General features: G+C 43.0%; 1 protein-coding gene across 1 annotated transcript in view; it reads right to left on the reverse strand.

The window, feature by feature from the left end:
* skor2 (SKI family transcriptional corepressor 2) overlaps positions 1–10,571 on the reverse strand; it is a 37,520-nt gene extending 26,949 nt beyond the window's left edge. Inside the window, exons 1-6 of the mRNA XM_080197486.1 lie at positions 8,790–10,571; positions 8,345–8,408; positions 7,597–7,671; positions 6,110–6,175; positions 4,715–4,813; positions 4,128–4,195 (exon numbers count right to left, since the gene is read on the reverse strand). Of these exons, the coding sequence (XP_080053612.1) occupies positions 4,128–4,195; positions 4,715–4,813; positions 6,110–6,175; positions 7,597–7,671; positions 8,345–8,408; positions 8,790–10,571 (2,154 nt within the window). The remainder of the gene's footprint in view (positions 1–4,127; positions 4,196–4,714; positions 4,814–6,109; positions 6,176–7,596; positions 7,672–8,344; positions 8,409–8,789) is intronic.
* Positions 10,572–20,636: the final 10,065 nt, after the last annotated feature.

Consider the following 20,636-nt stretch of genomic DNA (forward strand, 5'->3'; position numbering starts at 1 on the left):
AGTTCTTCCCAATGTCCTGAAGTAAGATACTATGGATGTTGGAATGTGATTGCTGATCAAACGGGAGAAGGAAAACAGAAAGCATCGGAGTTGAACAAGGCAGGCCAGACAAATGGAAATCCAATCAAAATGAAGAGCAGAATTTCTTCAAGGTTCTGATGAAAGGTCACAGATCTGAAACTGTTGCTCCACACATGGTGCTAAAGCTACAGAATACTTCCAGCAATTTCCCTTTTAATATCCTAATGTCATAGAATCCCTACAGAACAGAACAGGCCAATGGCCTATCAAGCCTGCGCTGACCCTCTAACAGGGTAAACTTACCCAGACCTCCTCCCCCTGCCCTATCCCCGTAATCTCACACATTTATCATGGCTAATCCCCCTAACCTGCACATCTTTGGACTGTGGGAGGAAACCAGAGCACCCGGAAGAAACCTACACAGACACAGGGAGAATGTGCAAACTCCACATAGTTACCCAAGGCCGGAATTGAACCCAGGTCACCGGAGCTGTGAGGCAGCAGTGCCAACCACTGTGCCACCCTGTCATATTTGGAAGCATGACTCTGGGTTGTGTTCGATGAACGAGTGAACATTGCTTCAGTGTTCTCACCTCCGACTCAGAAGAGTTGAACTTGGGCTGCTAGTCCAGACAGCTCCAGCAAGGTATGTTCCAGTGCTGAGTACTGGCTTGATGTCCACTGACTTGTGTCTGATGGCACTCTGGTGGCACACTGCCATCGTAAGTGTAGGTGGGCAGTCTTCCGCCATGTTTACAGTTCAGCTGAGGGAAGGTGCTCAGAGGTAAAAACTGAGAGGAAGGCAATGGCATCTCACCAACTTTTCCCTAAGAAATGAATCTCAAGTTTGAAACTTGAGTTAGCACCTGTCCTAAGGGGAACACTACATTCAGGCCACTTTACTGTTTATAGATGATCACAGCAGATAGTGAATATATACTCAGTAAAGTTGAAGATGCTGCAGGAGTTGATGAAGAAAGCTGCAGAAATTTGTAAAGCTTGTGATTGGATGCAAGGATGTGTGGCCTGGAATTATGAGGTGGACATGGTGGTGGATTATTGGCAGCTTAGATGGAGGTTTTGAGGAAGCTGAGGATGAGAGGAGCAAAGGCTGGTAGCAGCATCAAGAAAATTGATATGGTGTCAAAACAATCAAACGTTAAAAGGGACTGCCGGTGAAGACTGTTAATGCCCTACCGCTAGTGAGGCCTGCAGATTGAGCATTAGTATCCCAGGGACTACAGATTTAACTGTGCTTAGCACTATCTCATGAGCTTGTTGCAGGTGGTTGGAGGATTGGGGCCTAAGGCATATGGTTTTGCAGAGTTCTACTTTTGATAACTTTATGCTGTACCTGACCTGGGAACGTGTGAGCTTACAGCTGGTGGCAAAGTGGTGAAAAAAAAGGAAAAAAAGTTTTCAGTTCCTCTGCACAAATATTCCACCTTGAAGTGCATAAAATAGAAGAAAATTATCACAAGATAACTTCTCTGGAAGCAATGATCCTCATGCACAAGGAACATACTTTTAAAAAGGGTAGTGTCATAATCCACAACTTCCTCACATGTTCCTCACAGGAGTGAGACCACGCACCAAAGCATGTCTTTGTAAAATTTGCTTCTGTTCAATATGCACAAGGAAATGGATACAATTTCACCTTAGAGGACAAAAATTGGAAGATTGTTGTGGTCAGACTTATGAGTGGAGACAAAATCAACAATGGAAAAAAGGAAACAGAGACAGATTTGTATTTCCATAGCACGTCTGGTAACCTCCAGACGTCCCAAAGCACTTTACAGCCAATGGAGTACTTTTGAAGAGTAGTCACTTGTAATGCAGTAACAACTCTTGTCAATCATTAAACTGATACATTAACGTTATAAATTTGGAAAGCAGTGGTGCTATTACATTAGCTGGTGTGACAAGGGACCACACATTCAATTCTTTAAATGGAGAATTACTGATCCCAGTTAAGCAACTGTTACATTAAGTAGGCAGCAATATAAAGATAAAAGCAAAGTACTGGGGATGCTAAAATCTGAAACAAAACAGAAAATGCTGGAAAATCTCAGCAGATCTGACAGTATCTGTGGGGAGAGGATAACACCAATATCTAGATGACTCTTCGTCAGAGCAAAGAGAATCAGCAGAGATTTATACTATGGGAAGGAGGGGGGTGAAACTGGACAAAGGGAATGTAAATGAGGATACAAAAGGCTGAGAAGATGCTGATAGTGTCCATTTCGTGATCATTCTGTGAGGATAGTTGAACAAAGATACGGATTAATAAAGGACAGCCTGAGGAATGTGGCTGTTACACTGAGGAGAGGGCGGGGTGGAGGGGGTGAGGGTGTTGAAAGAAGGAAAGCCGGAATGGAGAAGTGGAAAAATAGAAGTGAAAAAGAAGGATGATAAAATGGATGATTGAGATGAAACAAAATGGAATAAAATAAATGGGAATGGGATGAAGGTGGAGGAGAAAGGTTATCCTCTGGAACTGTTGAACTCAATGTTCAGTCCAGAAGGCTGTAAAGTGCCCAAACGGAAGATGAGGTGCTATCCCTCCAGTTTGTGTTGACTCCCCACCCACACTACTTCTCTCACCCTAACAAGATATTCTTCTATTTCTTTCTACCTCAATGTTTATCAAACTTCCCTTTGAAAGTAACTGTGTAACAGCAATATACACCCTGCCTAAATGGCAATTGCAGCCTCATACTGAGGAAGTAAAATGAATAGGAAAGCTAAGCAGGGCTGACAATAATCTAGCTATCAGCAAGGCCACAAGGTGGCAGAGAATTCCTGCTTAACCTTTTCAGTGTTGTCACAAAGGGCTTAAGAGCATTAATGGCATCTTTTAAAATCAAAGAGTTTTTTTTCAGAAAGACGTCAAATGTTTTTACTCCAACAGAAGGAAAAGGGAACACAGCCTGGGTTATGCGATATATAGATAGTATCCAAGCTGGATAAAACACATGTAGAAGAGTTTTATCTATAGATTGGAAAGTGTTATGGATGGGAGAACACATTCTGGAGAATGATAAATACAAGCAATTCAGTCTAAAGTATATTACACACATGCTAATGAATAATCTAGAGCATGTCAATGAGTGGAGAATGTATGGATTGAAATGTGTTCCAACAGGATAATATGCAATGGTTAGCATTACTGCCTCACAGCACCAGGAACCCAGGTTCGATACCCAACTTGGGTCACTGTCTATGCAGAGTCTGCACATTCTCTCTGTGTCTGTGTGGGTTTCCTCCGCGTGCTCTGGTTTCCTCCCACAGTCTGAAAGACATGTTATTTAGGTGTATTGGCCATGCTAAATTCTCCCTCAGTGTACCCGAACAGGTGCCAAGTGTGGCGACTAGGAGGGGATTTTCACAGTAACTTTGTTGCAGTGTTAATGTAAGCCTACTTGTGACACTAATAAATAAACTTTAAACTGTAATGTATTGCAAAATGTATAAGACATTGCATGTTATAAGATTGCTTGATTATTCCATGAGCCAAAACCATGATTATGAATATTGAATTTTACAATGCTTGTACATCGATGGACCATTCCAATGAATGAAAGGAAGGGAGAGAACAGCCAAGTCCAATTGTCTCAACTTTTGTTCACGCCCGTATATTTTCCAGGTTAGCAATAAAGAGAAGCGACAACTCTGCCTGATGTTTTCCCTTCTTGATGACAGCCAGGCCGAGATTAGTTACATGAGTACAGACAAGCAATTAATTTAAATGGATCACTAGTCCACTAACATAACCGCTATGCTATACTTCATCCATGACTACAGTACAAGGCTGCTGCTAATATTACACAGAAAGGCAAGAAAACAAATAGAAGGATATCCTACTCTCCCCAAATCAACAAACCTGTCATCAAAGATTTAGAAGGGCCTGAAATGTAGGACAGGGTCCTGGATAATATTTTGTTATGATTGTTTAACATTTTGAACATCTACAAAAGAGAATGGGCGGGAAACTTTATGGAAACTAGATGGTGAAGTAACCAAACAGCATAAACAAGCGACCTAATTTCCGAAACAGACACACAACAGTAACAAGTGTCTGAAAGAGATGAGAAAGTCCACCTCACCATTTGTAATTGCTGAACCATCTCCTCCCTGTACGCCAGTTCCCGCTTCATCTGCTCCTGGAAATTATCTGATCAATAAGTAGATAAATAAACAAAAAACGGTGGGTCAGATTAACCTCGAACTCATACAGGTGGCAACATATTTAAATTCTCCCCAGGGCGCTTACAAACCTAAACATCATTCTAATCATCTGGAATTATTTCTCCAGTTGCCCTTTTACCATGTGTCTTTACACTCTCAAAGTTCAAAAGCTGAGAGCCGTTCTTTCACCGATGTAAATGCACAGTAACACGCAGGTCATCCCGAACGCTACAGTAATGAAGAATTACCAATTGCAGCACAAACTAACAATGTTTAATATTTACTCGCGGGCGGTGCCGGCAGCAGGCAGGTTGTAATGCAGGTACAAACATCTGGAAAATACTTTCCAATTATTGATCATTTTAAAATAGTTGCACTTTTTTTTGTTATTGAAGGTATTGTAAAATAGCCAAGGTATGTATGTCCTGCCTGCGGACAGGCACCGCCGTGGACCGAATTCAGTACAGCCAGCACAATGCAAGAAAGGAGAAAAAGAATGTCTTACTGACAACAGTGAAAGAAGCGTTACCCTTTAACGCCTGAAATTCCTGCTCCAATCTCCGTCTCAGGTCGATTTGCTCCAACAATACTTTCTGAAGTTCTTCTGGGGAAAAGAAAACGAGGGATACGATTTAAAGAAGGCGACATTGACAGAGGGCATCAGAATTTCCAACTGCACAGTTAGAAATCTAATACATTTGTCGGTAAATAGGTAGCAGGATTCTCTTTATTCGTCTGCTTTTTTATATATATATGTTTTCTATCAAAAGCCTAAAGCTCCATTTTATTTGTTCATTGGTCTGACTTTGCTATTTACATATGTTTTATCAGTCTTTTATATCGCTTAATAATAATCCACATTGCCTATCCTTCATCTTTATGTCTCCCTCAGCTCTGTACATTCCTATAGAGAGCCACGGATCCATCTATCTCTGTCCTTTATGTTTTCCCTTCATCGTTTATTTATGAACAATTTTATCTAAATCTCTTTTCCCATTTACCTGTCTAATATTTATGATACCATTTGTTATCTAGCTAACTCGAATGACAAAGCAGCAGCTACTGAATCGTAGGTTAGTCGCGGACACCAAAAAGACTCTTGTAAAAATGTTGGAATAATATAACAGTAAGTAGTAGAGTGATAGGGCCAACGCTGTTGCCAAGTCTTGTGTGATTATATAGGTTGCTGTGTTTTAGTAACATTCCTGGCAGTGCGCGCTTTACAGATGTCACATTTCAATGATACGCCAACACCTACAGGTTTTAATCACTGGTCTTGGGGGCGGGGGTGGGGGGGGGGGTAGGGGGTGGCGGCGAAGATAAAAAAATACACTTTGGTTACGAAAGTAGGAATTGTCAAAGGTATTGTCTCTAACAACGAAGATCATACGAAATATGGAGAGAACATATGAAGCATATCTCCTTAAAATGAAGGAAAAGCGTTGTTAAAGCAAGTGTAGATATTGCTTGCGCTTACTCGAAGACACCAAAGTACACTTTAGCTGACTATATTATAATGGGAAGAGACGCGAAGGAATTGAAATAGATTACCATGTAAATGATTAAAAGCTGAAAATTCGGATGTAAAGGGGCGTATGATATATGTAAATGACATTCTCTAGTCTCTTCCCGTACCCATGTGAATGATATGCATAGGTTTAAATAGTGCACAAATGAAGATAGGTAAATCAATATGTTAGATAGACACTGGCATCGTCTTAAAGGATAATCAATAGTGATGTCTATTGTGTTTGCCTACGTTCCAATAAAGCGCCTTGGGAGGTTTTATTTAAGGCGCTATATCAATGCAAGTTGCCGTTGTTTACAGGGTATTTACATATCTTAAGTGGCTGTCGTAGATACACAGACACGCCACATGTATATACGGAACAGGATTTACCCTTCTCCATATTTTCCACATCAGTTTTGACAGAAAGTGGTGACGTTGATTCTTGCGCCTGGTCACCTATACAATAAACAGATACAACTCTTTTAGAACCTTTCTGAGAATTTCACTTTCCAAATCAATATTGGACAAGGTTTCACTTATTGTAATTGTTGGTTCTTTTAACGAGGGGATAGATCCCGTCAATGCTTCGATGTTTTTTAAAGAAAAGAACTACCCTTTTACAGCATTAATAGCGTCTATCCAGATTTTTTAACAGGGACAATGTTTGCTATAGTGAAATAAAACAGACAATCTAAAGCATTATTAATTTCTCCAGGGAAACTGGTATTTAAATAAAATGGTATGTGGTGTGTATATTGTAGGGACTCCTCCCCCTAATAAGACCAAAAAAAAGGCGTATGTATTTCTGCTCATTCTGAACCCTCAATGTTCTCTCTCATCTGACAGGCAAATTTGCAGACATAGCCCCAGGATAACAACCTCGTTTGACAGTCAATTAACCGTGAATCGACAAAGCCAAACGAGTTTGCATTACATAAATGGCAAATTAGATTCTCTTTCTCTCTCTCCCTCCCCCTAGAACAGATACCTCCCCCGCTCAATGCAATTGAGACGCGGCATCAGAACTTCTAATCACGTCCTTTGCTGTCTTAGGTAAAGCCCTTGGCGACATTTAGCAATAAGAAAAGGTGGATTCATTTAATTTGTTTAAGATAATAAAGGGAATTTTCTAATGTATTGTATGCGAGGCTCATTATGAGCCAGATGATATCAGTGTTGATGGCTGTCATAAAACACCTTTATTATCTCTGTTGCCAAATATTAAAAGCAACAAGCTTCATACATACGGTTTTTGAAATAGAACATTATTGCATTATGTTACTTATTGTAAAATATATCTTCCTGAAGGTCGCTCATTTTATTTGTCCCTTTCAATCTTCCATTTTGCAGGTTCAAATCTGCAGGTTGCTAATTGCACCTGATAACTTTGTTTCATTCTGTTTATTTCATTCTGTCTCTTATTGCAAACTCAAATTAATTTAGCCCATTTTGCTGATTTATTTATAACCCAGCCTATTATAACTATTTATTTGCTTTTCTTTTGAACCTAGCACTTGTAGAATAGCTTTTGTGTATTCGTTATTTTTTTTGTAATTTTAAGTATTCGATATAATTAAGTAAACGACTCAAGAATGGCTTCTTCTCTGCTAGCATTAAACTTTTGAATGGACCTACCTTATATTAAGTTGATTTTTCTTTACACCCTAGCTGTGACTGTAACACTACATTCTGCACTCCTTTCCTTCTCCCCTACATACTCTATGAGCGGTATGTTTTGTCTGTATAGCGCGCAAGAAACAATATTTTTTCATTGTAACCCAGCACATGTGACAATAGTAAATCAAACCAAAGTCAAAAACAAGTTTTAATTTATGTTATCAACAGGGATATCTTTCTATTCACAATTGCTCGCTTACCCCCAGGTTCCCGCCAGAACCCCACTCCCGGACTATCAGACTCTTCTGCGAAACAATTCTGTTGTTTAGTCTCAACTGTAACATAGTAAATAAACATTAGTACAGCATAGAGACCAACACAGTCAAACGCAGACACAAACCGTAAACACCGGATTGATTATAGGTAGAAATATAGTTGGGGGTAATCAATGTCATCGACAGGGTCACAGACAAACACAACGTCAAAGAAATAAACAGAAGGTCGAAAATTAACTCAGGGTGACACATAAACAAGCCCAGAGACAAAATGATGGTCTTAGATCCGGGGTCGCAAACACATGGTCATGAATATACACACGCTGTCAATTTTGGAAACACATCGCCGTCCCTTCACTGTCACTGGGTCAAAATCCTGGAACTCCCTCTCTCACAGCGCCGTGGATGTACCGACACCACATGGTCTGCAGGGGTTCATGAGGGTAGCTCACCACCACCTTCTCAGGGGCAATTAGGGTTGGGCGGTAAACGCTGGCCTAGCCTGCGGCACCCACATCCCGTCAAAGAATAAATAAATTAATCCTGGGTCACAAGTAAACAGAAGTCAAAGATATGGGGGCGGGGGCAAAATTTAACACAGGGCCACTGATAGACATAGGGCCAGGAATATAAAATGTATTCGTTTAAACTTTCGTTTGGGGTTTGCGCTTTGAAATGTTGAGTTGTATTATCTTGCAAGGCTCTGTTCAGACGTGGGTCATTTTGTACTTACTAGAAAAACTATCTTCATCTTTTTTAGAATAGAGTGAATGCTTTTTGGTTCCATTTTTAAGACCCTGTTGGAAGATAAAAGAATATATATATATATATATACGCATAGGAAATATTAGAACGTTCGAAAAATAAGGGAGAGGCGTCTCGCCGAATGGAGTGCTGTGAAATGTGTTAACACGTTGTAAACCTTGCACCAAACACACAGTGTAATGGGAGTGAAGGCAACTTCAATGTACGTTGAACAAAAGTCCCAGGAAAGCAAATAAATACATGGAGATGAAAAGCACAGTACACAGAATCAAATTATGAAATGGAATTTCTAGATTATATTATTGCATTATTGATTTCTTTAGGGACAAGACCGTCTTTAACCGCAACTCTTACTCTCGCCCAAAGCTGTGTTCAAGTAATAATTAGCTAAATAGCCGAAAGGTGATATTTACATCTTTGTAAGCGGGCTGCTCCAATGCTGCTGGGTCGCAGGGAGTGGGCCCCTTATTACTGCTGGCATCTTCCTTCCCTGCTGCCTTGCCCACGCTCGATTCCACCTTGGAGCTGCAGAAATGGATCTTGTCTTTACTCCCCTTAAATCCGCTGTTATCCTGCTGCTGCTGCTGGAGGTTGTTCTGGGTGTACTGCCCCAGAGAGATCGCCTCCTCCTGCCCTTCGCCGGACAGCTTGTTGGTTTCCACATCCACCTCCTGCTCCTCCTCACTCTCCCCGCTGTCACTGTGGTAACTGCAGCTTGTACCCGGCGAGGGGTGTCGGTCGGAGCCAAACTCCTCGGCGCTGCCATGCAGCTTGGCAATGCTGCCGATGTCTTTGACCACCGGCCTGAAGGCCGAGAGGTAGCTCTGCTTCCTGGCGGTGAAGGCGGACACTTCCAGCAGCTTGACCCTGCTGTCGGCGGGCAGCCTGTGCTCGGGCGGGCCGGGGCTGCTCACGTTCTCCCTGTCAAACAAGTTGTCCCTCGGCGTGGCTAGGCCAGCAGCTTCGCTTTGGTCAGACAGATCCAGGAAGGTCTGCCTCAGGCTGGGTGTCTCCCCCACCGAGGTGATGGCACTGGGTTGGGGCTGGAGGTAGGTTGGCACTGGGATGCCGTTCGCCGCCCTCGGTGGCCAGAACATGCAGAGTGGGGGGTAAAAGGCGTCCTTCCTGCCCGGCCAAAGGAGTCCGGATAGTCCACCCTGCTTCTGCTCCCCGCCAAGGGAGTCCCCCTCGTCCTTTTTCTGGCACAGGCCGAAGGCAGGGAAGGTGTAAGGATTGGGGAAGAGGGAGGCGGCGGGGAATTTCTGTAGCATCCCAAACCCTTTGCTGGGGACCGGGATGACGGGATAGTTCCGCAGGTTTTTCCGAGAGGAGGCGCTGCTTCCATCTTCCTCGTCTTCAGCAAACCTGGCCCTCTTGTGAGAGAGCTCCGGGCCCATCATGTGGGTGATAACGTTATTCACAGCTTTCACTGAACCCAGGGAGCCGCAGGCTCCAGGGAGGGCACGTTTCCGGCTGCCTCCGTTAAACATAGCTTTCACATCTTCCCAGGCGTAGGTCAGGTCTTGTGGGGGACTCTTGTCGGTCAACCTCAAGTGTCTCCTCCACGAATTGAAGTTGGCAGCGTCGGGTTGGGTGTACTTAGCCTCGGGCGTGCGGTGAGAATGGAAGATGAACTTATTGGGGGAGAAGTACATGCTGCAATATGTGCACTTGATACACTTTGCCCTTGAGCTGTTGTAACGGGCGGGGATAAAACTTCCCCGGCTCCCCCAAGCACACTCGTGGCTCACGTCGAAAGCAAAGTTGTCAGGCAGCTTTGGAGGTTTGTTCTCGCCCAGAAAGGACTTGCAAAGTCTCTCGGCTTCTCTCTTGGTTATCATCCCGCACCTCCTCGATGATATTGGCATGGCCCCAGCTCTGCGCAAGATCTCCAGCTGGACCGGGGTGCACTGGACACAGGTGATCCCCAAAGCCACCCTCCTGTTGTGGATCTCATTGTAGCTGTAGTTCTTCAGCAGGGTGTTGGAGATCTGAGCCAGACACAGCCTCTCCTGGTTATCGATGATCAGTGACACGATGGGCACTCCGTACAGGATGACTTGGCCCACCTGATTCGGCTTCATGGGGATGTGGGGAGATCTCTGCTGACTTAGGGAATCCGGCTCAAAGGAACTGGTCGGTGCTGCGAGCGAAACATCAGTGGGTGCAGGCAGAGGAGTGGAGACGCTATCCATAATGCCTGGCGTTTATTTGGAAGCGCCTCTCTTCGCACCTGCGATATTAAAAAAAACATTAAAACAGTGAAGAGGGCTTAGAGTTTCATAATATGATCAGTATTACAATACACCTTATAGACCATCGATCACACTGTGGCGGTCGGTGAAGGTCTTTCGTTCCCAGACATTAACACAGTAAGATTGATTCAATACAAGTACGGTGCTAATGAAATTGTAAAAAAAAATTTTGGTGTGTACAGTAATTATAACCAATTAATAATTAATCAATATAGGAGAACGACTTGTCAAAAACTGACAATTAGACATAAACATTCCTATGAACCTTTTTTAGTTGTTTTATAAATGGCCCGACCCAGGAATGAAATATCTCCCCCCCCCCACCTCTCTTATTTGTAAGGTAATATTAACAGGAAAAGCCGGGTTATCCTGGGCAATGTCCCTTCGCTCGGATCAGGTTAATGCTTCCAGTCATTAATTCATTAAAAGAGGCAGGAACTTGAGCCTATTCAGCTCCTGTTCTCTTCGTTTCCAATTGATGACTGGTGATTTATTTTTCAAATATATTTTTTGAAAAATATATAAGGCGCAAGTAAATCGCCGCCAGGAAGCGAAACAGTGGCGGGGGCGGGGGGGAGTGCAGATTCTGGTAACTTAGCATTACAAAACTGGCCTTCAGAAGAAGCGAATTTGGGGGGGGGGGGGGGGTAGGCAGCGACCTGTCCAGGTGCATACTATTGGAAGCGAAAAATACTGGAGTTAGAAAGATATTGAGAAATAGAGAGATAAAGAGGGACAGGCTGAGAAATATTCAGAGCGCATATTATATATTGAGAAACAGTGTGAGGAAATTAAGGAGTAAAATCGTATGGGACACACATATACACAAATTGGAATAAATGAGCTAGCTAAATAATCAAACTGGGGAGGAGGCTAATAGATTAATGAATTCGGACAAACCCGTGAGCATATTTTATTCATCTAATCGATCGATTGTTCATTCTATTGACGTCCACCGCTTTCAATTAGTATTTTTAAATAAGCAAATTACCTTCTAGAAAAACACCCGTCACACCAGCATGCTGGCCTCGGCGGCAGTTCCTCCCGCACCTCGCGTTAACCCCAGCCGTGTGTTTGCAAACCCTGGTGTATTTTGCCGCCGTTTCAAGGCACATCCCAGAAGCTGCGGCAGTCAGACGCTGCTCTGGACTCTGATGGAGCAAGAGAGTTTAAGAGCTGCAGGGAGCCCCCAGGCTGAGTGTTCCAGCTCTGAACTCTCAGCCCTGCTATCCAACAGCAATTATCACAGCTGCTAACGTCACTCCCTGACTGACACTGGATAAATGGTCTTTTCGAGTATCTAATAAATTCACTGACTCCCTAACGTCAGGCTCCAGGCTACCGAGCCTACCTTTGGAGCTTTACATACTGTAGAGAAATACTCAATTGAATTCCGTTTCTTTCACACCTTCTCACGATCACTGCACGGTGTACTCAGATTAATATTACAATAATCAAAATTAAACTCGCACGCATTAGCAGAATATAACTATGTCCAATATCTGTCGACCAACATGCACACACTGACTTAATCAATGCAACTTACGTTTGGACATGGTAAATTAGTCCCTTTGCGAGATTCTGGAATATCTTTTGTCTGTCGAGCGATTTCCCTGCGCGTGTTCCATCAGACGTTTGAAGAAAAATAATTTGATACACAATTCTGCAGTTTCACTTTGAACGAAATTAACCCCGAATGTTTACAAGCATCGAGCGAACACGATTTGTTATCGAGTTGAAGGGTTAAAAACACTGCGCGTTTACCCGTTGGTTGTGTCATTAGCGTTTGGCTGAGGCGTTCGCTGGGTTGCTCCCCCTTCCAGTCTGCAGACACAAGAGACGAGAATAACTTCGTAAACATCATCTATATATATATAATGCTAGCAGACGTGGAACTCCTTTGCTCCAGAGCCTTTTAATACTTAAATCAGTGTTAATCATTAAGTAGTTGTTTAATACACATATGTTGTATAAATGTATGTTATAGTAAAGGTCACTGGATGGAATTTAGTGGGTCTATTTCTATGCTGGACTATTGCACTGTACCAGTGTGTAATGTAGATACACACACACACGCACCTGCTGTAAGATGAGGATTGCTGTACAATACCATAGACTGTATAGCCCGGGCTAGAGCAGTACCTTTTGGGAGAATAACGATTCGCTTTTACATGCGCCCGCGTTCTTTTTAAGTTAAACATATGTCACAGGTTTGCTGTGAATCTATTCTCGTGAGCCGACCAATACGCAGCCTGAGCTCAGTTGGTGACCAGAGAGTTAGAATTTTAAACGTAATACATGTGTGTATATAAATACAAATATATATATATACTATATGTGGATTAATATTGGACAAGCCAGGAATACTATTCAAGTGCAGGTGGAATGGTTGTTGTCCTGAGCGCCCAGCCCTGAGATAGTGAGGAAGCAGGCGTTCCGGAAAGGAAACAGATTGAATGAGAGGCTGAAATATTGTGGAGAGAGAACCAGGCAGCAGTAACTGTGCACTTGTAGAGATATTCTGGAGGAATCGCCGGAATATACACCAAACATCTCTTTACCCAACTCGGCAAAGTTCTCTTTGCACCAGGATACGCTCAACCCAAACCGCGATCGATGACAAGCTGTGAAAGCGTGCGGATAGTTTCGGAAATGGTTCTGATTTAACAAATGGCAAGGTAACTGTTTGCTAACTACCTGGATCGGCAGCTACTGGTTTTGGCCTTCTTTCATTTATTTATTTGTTTGTTACTCAGACGGCAGCGCAGTCGACCAGAAATCTGAGCGAATAAAGCTATCCTTAATTACCCTAACACCTGCAAAATCACAAAGTACAAGAAATATTTCAGACGGTGTTCTTTCGTCCGTCCAGAGAAGTGTGTGTGTGAAGGTGTGTACGAAACATGTGAGGGTCTGTATGTGTGAGAGAGCGTGTGAGAAACGGTGTGTATTTATGTCAGGGTGAGAGAGCGCGTGTGTTTCTGAGTGTGTGTTTGTGTGTGTCAGAGTATGTGTGCATTTGTGAATATGTATATATGCGTGTATATGTGAGTATGTATATGTGTGTGAGACAGCATTTGTGAATATATGTGAGTATTTATATCTATGTGCGTGTATGTGTGTGAAACAGTCTGTGTGTATATGTATGTATGTGCGCGTATATGTGTGTGTATATGTATGCGTGTGAACTTGTGTGAAACAGAGTCTGTGGGTGTATGTGTGTGTATGAGAGAGAGAGACAGAATGTGTATATGTGAGTATGTATGCCTGTGTGTGTATATATGTGTATATATATGTTTGTGTATGTATCTATGTGTGTATGAATGTATGTATTTTCTCCTTAATCAATGCCCCGATGTTCTTTGCTACTGAACCACGTTCTCATTTTAAAATCTTTTCCAATCGTTAACTTTCCATTTTGTTTACGAAAAACAATCTCATTCAGGACAACCTGTGACTAGATGTTAATTCAGACTTAACTGAATGAGAACAATGAAATACTGACAATTACAAACTGTGGGAAAATATTTAAAAGCTACCTTATTGCGGCAATTAATTGTGTGGAATCTCCTCCAGCAGTGTCAGACTAATTAAACCGAATTAGTATAACCTACTTAAAGGTTAAGAGCTGTTTAAATGTTTATTGTTGGTACAGAACTAATAGTGGGATTAGAATCAAATCATTGCGACTCAGGTGCTTTCCAAGATGTGCCCAGCCCGGATTCGCAAAAAGGAAAGTGGACACACACATTTACAGCATCTTTTGCAAACCGGGGTGCTCCGAAAATAAACAGACTTTAAACAAATGGGAGAGAGAAAATTGCGAAGGCAAATAAGAGGGGAGAACATAGAGCAGCAAATAGGAAGGAATAAACGGATTGAAAAGGAATACAAATCAGACACCACAACTTGTTAAAACACCGATGTCTTTACTGCTGGGTTTGAACCATTTAATTTAGATCAACAAGCTAAAGTGACAAGCAGATATTTAGTGATGATAGTCACAGAATTAATAAGCCCGTTAACAATAATTTTCAAAATTAATAGCAATTTTAACCAGCAATAAGAATAATGGTGTTAATTATTACACGATTATAATGATATCATTGGTTTTAATAGTAGTGTTAATTTTAATAACGGCTCTATTATGTACCAAACTTATCTTCATCACTTCTGTTTTTTTTTTCTGAAAGCATTTTCCCCTCATTCAGATTTTACTTACAGCAGATGGCGATTTAAAAAAAACAACTTTTATTAGCTCATTTTCTATTGCGGAATGTTATTTTCCACCGGTTCCTAAGTGATGGATTCACACTCATTTAGTGCGAGATCGTGTCAGACGCGTGCCTACGTCTCTCTCTCTCTCTCGCCCTGCCTTTGATGCATCGCTTTCATCTCTCAGATACTCCCAGCCCCACCCCCTCACAAAGCCTCTAATGCATCTCCTGTTTGGCTTATTCACCTGGACACCACAGCCAAATCCAATCGAAGCAAATGCACAAGTACAATCATGCTAAATGAAAGTGAATTGGACGCAGTTTCTAAGGTTACAGAGGGGAATCGTTAAAGAAGAACGTCGTCATTTTTTTTGCTGTCACATTTTAAAATTATTCCAAGCGCCTCCGTTTTTGCATCAAGGCTGAAGCATCACTCTGAACATCAGCCGAAGCGAATGGGGAGAGCAGGGTGTGAGGGGTTAGTGCCCACCCCAGCTCCCCCCACTCACCCGATTCCAGTCACACGGACAATGTTCGTTATGGCAATAAACTTGCCAAAGTTTTTCAAGTCGTGAACACCTTTCCCCAGCAACATCTGTCGAATGATCGATCAGAAATCCCAGCAGCCACCTTCAGTAATTCAAAATATTGACCTAATTGGTCGAGCACTTCGATAATTTTACGGCATAAGAGGCCATTCGGCCCCTGGTGTCTGTGCGCCCCTTTGCTCGGTCAATCCAAAGCTAGTCTCATTGCTCTGTTTTCCCTCCATTGCCTTGTTGTTATTGTTGCCAATAATCACTCGAATTTCCCTGAATCGATGTAATAATGGTCTTCGCCTGTGTGGGGAAAGCCCACTCAAAACCCTGTCTTAACACTGAGTCGTTAACTTGGTTTCTGTCTCCACAGTTGCTGCCAGACCTGCTGAGTTTTCTCAGCATTTCTTGTTTTAGTTCAGGTCTCCGGCACCCGCAGTACTTTTTTTAAAATGTTATTTATATTGCATTAAAAGCCTCTTGTCTGATCAAATCTCTTCGCAGGAAATGAGGAGGTGTTTTATGTTACAGATGCCATTAAAATGCAAGTTGATGTTAATCTTTCCCTCTCCTCCCAGGCGAAAAGTTTAAACCGATAGTTGACTCCCCAGCCTTGAAAAATTTCCTCATTCATCCCATGAAAATCCTTCACACTTTAACCACACATCCTGACAAATCCCCTTCAGCCTTCTCTACTCAACTGGACACGGTCTCAACACCTCAACTTTCTCTCAGTAACTGAAGTTTCTCATTCCTGACATCATGCAGATCCTGTCTAGATGAAGAAACTAAATGGGAGAGACGCTGGAAATTTAAAAAGGGAAGTCGCTGGAACACAGCCTGCAAGGCAGCGTCTGGTAAGGTGGGGAATCTTGAGGTCAGTTCTGTAGAAAGGCTGTGGCGGAAAACTCAACATCTCTGCCTCGCAGCGCTAGGGACCCGGGTTCAATTCCGGCCTCGGGTTACTGTCCGTGCGGAGTCTGCACATTTTCTCCATGTCTGCGTGGGTTTCCTCCTGTTTCCTCCACACAGTCCAAAGATGTGTGGGTTAGGCTGATTGGCCATGCTGAATTGAGCTTGGTGTCAAGAGGATTGACGAAGGGACAGCCTGTTCCGAAAGCTTGTGGCGTTTGCTACAAATTGGGCTTTAAGCTGGTGTTGTGAGACTTCTCAGGGATTCGCAGGGTAAAGGAAGGCTGCGGGAATAGGGCCTAGTTGGGATTGTGGTCGGCACAGACTCGAGAGGCCGACTGGTCTCCTTCTATACTGGAGGTATTCTATTCCATTCTATCTCCTTCCATTGCAGAAGGAGTGCATTCCTTCCATTCCTTTGACTTGTTGATTAAATAAGCGCGGTTTTAACCGGGTAAGACCCTATTGAAAGAAACAACGACTACTCCAAATCACACACTCCGACAACCACCCCCCCCCCCTCGCCCTCCCCACACTTCCCGACTTTTTCTATTATTATCAGGGCCTGCCTTCTTCACTTGCCATGGCAAGTTTAGGACGCATTTTTCTCTCGAGATGTCAACTGAACACTGCACAGATCAGATCACTTCCATAGAAAAGGTCTCATGTTCACATGTATATTACAGAAGACTCCTGCAAGAGTCTAACAGCCAGAACTGTTTAAAAGATCAGACATGAATTTTCATATCTATCTCTGCTCATTTTATGGAGTGTTTTTACAAGGTGTGGACTGATTCCACCGCTGAGAGTTACAGAGCCTCATAGCATGTGAGCGGCCAATGCACACAGGTACCTTTCAGCTGCACGTTAGCAGAGCAATGCATTTCTGCTGATTGTAACTCAACACTCCTCAGCCAGTTCTTCGCTTCAGTTGTAACTATTTAAATACCATCCAAAAACATTGCATTCCGCTCGCAGCAGGGACTGGGGAACCAAAAGAGAAAATGCTAGAAAATCTCGGCAGGTCTGGCAGTATCTGTAAGGAGAGGAAAGAACTGACGTTTTGAGTCCAGATGATCCTCGGTCAAAGCTGAAAGCAAACGTTTTATCCAGCCAACCTTGCAACTGGACATGTCTGAGCCCAGCAGTTTGGAAATCACTTCAATCCACAAAACTAATTTTGGGTGACTCGATACGCTAGCTCTGTTCTCTCTCTCCTCAGAGGCTGTCAGACTTGCTGAGATTTTTCAGCATTTTCTCTTTTTGTTTCAGATTCCAGCATCCACACTAATTTGCTTTCCACCATTCCATAAAGCATTTGACAACGACTACCTCCAGTTATCTATACAACCTTCAATCACATTCTTCACAATATGTGAATGCATTTGTCTTTCAAAAGAGTTACTTTTCTCAGCATGAATTAATTTAGCAAGGATTTTGTACCACAAACTCAATGTTCTGCCTTTTGCCTTGTTTGAGGGTTTATCAATGTTATAAATGAACTCTAAGCGGATGTGTTCACAATGTTAAATCAAATGGGTTGCGTACAGTTATCAGTGATGATTCAGCACCTTCAGTGTATCTTGTGAAATCATTGCACGGTAAAGATGGGTTTGCCCAAAGGTAACTCTCTCCATGAGCGCTAGTCTCTACTGCAATCACTTTCCTTTCATATTTTCAACGATTTGGTTCCGGTCCTTCCAATCGAGGCATTCATAGGGGCGATTACTTGAATAGAGGCAATGTGCGGGGATAAAGGCAGGGGAATCGCATTGAGTCGTCATGCTTATTTGGGGAGCTGGTGCAGACACGGTGGGCCGAATAGCTTCCTTCAACGCCGTAATAATTCTGTGATTCTGTCCTCTCTTGATCTAGAATCCCATAGAATGATACAATATAGAAGGAGGCCAGTTGGCCCATTATACTTTGGTAGGGCTACCCAATATACTTCATTACCAGGCTCTTTCCCCATTACCCTACACATGCTTCCCCTTCAAGCATGTATCCAATTTTCTGTTGGATTTTATATCGAATCTGTTCTCCCCTTTCCTCCCCTCAGATTGGGGTAGTGCATTTCTGATCACAAAAACCTGCTGCATGAAAAACCAGTCATGTCGCCTCGGGTTCCTTTGCCAACTTGAAATCTGTGTTCTGGTTCCTCACCCTCCTGTCACTGGAAAATTCCTCCTTATTTACTCTCTTATTTACTCTCGCAAAGCCAATCAATACTCTCACCTTCATCAAATCTCCCCTTCACCTTCTGCTTCTTAAAGAAAAGAACAGCCTAGCTTCTCCTGTCTCTCGTCAACTGAAATCCCTCATCCCCGGTACCGTTCCTTTAGATCTCTTCTACCACCTCTGATTTAGAAAGCGTGATATCCAGAACTGAACGCTATACGGCAGCTGAGGTGCAACCAGTGTTTTATTGAACTTTGGTATAGCGTCCTGGGGTTTTTTTGTACCCTGTTCCCCTATTAATAAAACACGAGTCCTGTTTTTTTTAAACAACATTCTCAACCTGTCCTGCCACTTCTGAAGATTTACATTTTTAGTCTTCCATGTCCCTCTTCCTGTCAAAATTATCATTTCACAGTTTTCTGTGTTAAATTTTTCATCTGCTCATTTTACCACCCTGTTCACACCCCCGTATAGTTCATTACTGTCCTCCTAATTGATTACTGCTCCTCTGAATTTTATACCGCCCTTTGCAAATTTGACATTATGCCCCGTTTACCCAAGTCCAGGTTACTAATATGCATCAACAAATCCGACACCAACCCCAGGGGGACAGTACTGTGTATGCAGTGCGATATACAGTGCTGCTCTCTGCCTGCTGTCCTTCGGCCAGTTTTGTACCCTCTCCGGCCATTATCATTTCAATCCCGTGGGCTTGATCTTTTCCGAACACGCCTTCAAAACAAAAATCCAGCCAATAATTGTTTCTCTTTCAATTCCCTAGTATCGTTCCAAAGAACTAAATAAACAAAATCAAATTGAAATTAAAACAATTTTCCGTGAGTTTTCTTGCGAAACTGTGGCGACAATTGGATTCCATTAAACCCCAGCTCTCTCCGCAGTTAGAATTCTCACTTATGGAAGACTTTTCTAGGCCAAATTCAGACGCTTTTTTAAGAATCCTACTAAGTCGAAATGATATCGATGAAAGTCCGTTCAGAATATAAATCCATCAATAACGGAAATAAATGGATCTGACTGAGTGCTGGAATTCTGCACTTCTGCTGGTAACCTACAGAGGCAGAAGTATCAAACTGGAGAGACTGAGGTTCCCTGGGAGATAACATTCCAGGTGAAAAGAAAACACAACTCGAAACCTGAAACTTTTCACCAGCGGGACTGTCCTAAAATGAAATTGTAATACTTAAAAAAATGTTGAATGTTTAAATATTTCACCAACAGTTGGAGCAGCTGGCGGGATATCTAAATACAGGCTGTTCAGTGTGAGTTGGCCCGCATCACACCACATTTGTGTGTGTGTATGCGTTTATTATCTTGATTTTGCGCTCACGTTTCCCTGGCCGTTTTTGTGTGTGTGCATTTTTCTGCAGATTGTACTTTATTATCTGTCCTCGGGATGTTGACAATGTCATTTTTATTGACCATCTCCTGGTTGTAATGAATGGATTGATACTTACCTGTGTGAACAGTGTGAGTCAGCATCACTCGCTGCCACCGCATTGAGGAAGTGATGGGCAGGCACAGTGCAATGTAGCAGCTCTGCTTACCACGACTCTGTCATTATCCGAGTGCGTGTACACAAAGTGTAAGTGATTGAGAATGTGAACGAGGACTATATGTATCCTGGAGATACCACCCCCCCCCCCACCCCGCCCACTCCCGCCCCCCGCAAGTCGGCCTATTTGTCTCGACTGAGCCCTCGACTGTTGTGGCCTCAGTTTCTACCTCTGGGCCTGGTTCCACACAAAAAAAGACTGCTCCTTCCTCCATAAAAGCATGAACTGCGGATGCTGGAATCTGAAACAGAAACAGAAGACGCCGGAAAATCTCAGTAGGTCTGATAGCATTTGTGGAGAGGGAATAGAGCTGACGTTTCCAGCCTGGATGACCCTTCATCAGCTCTGACTCAAACTCTGCTCTCTCTGATTTCTGGAGTAGCGGGAACGGTGGTACAGCGGTTAGCACTGTTGCCTCATAATGCAAGGGGCTCAGGTTCGATTGCCTGCTGTCTGTGTGGAGTCTGCACATTCTCCCTGTGTCTGCGTGGGTTTCTTCCTACAGTCTGAAAGACGTGCTGGTTAGGTGCATTGGCTATGCTAAATTGCCCCTCAGAGAACCCGAACAGGCGCCTGAGTGTGGCGACG

Source organism: Carcharhinus amblyrhynchos, chromosome 1 (genome assembly GCF_965287045.1).
Source record: "Carcharhinus amblyrhynchos chromosome 1, sCarAmb.v2.hapA, whole genome shotgun sequence".
NCBI classification, from domain to species: Eukaryota; Metazoa; Chordata; class Chondrichthyes; order Carcharhiniformes; family Carcharhinidae; genus Carcharhinus; species Carcharhinus amblyrhynchos.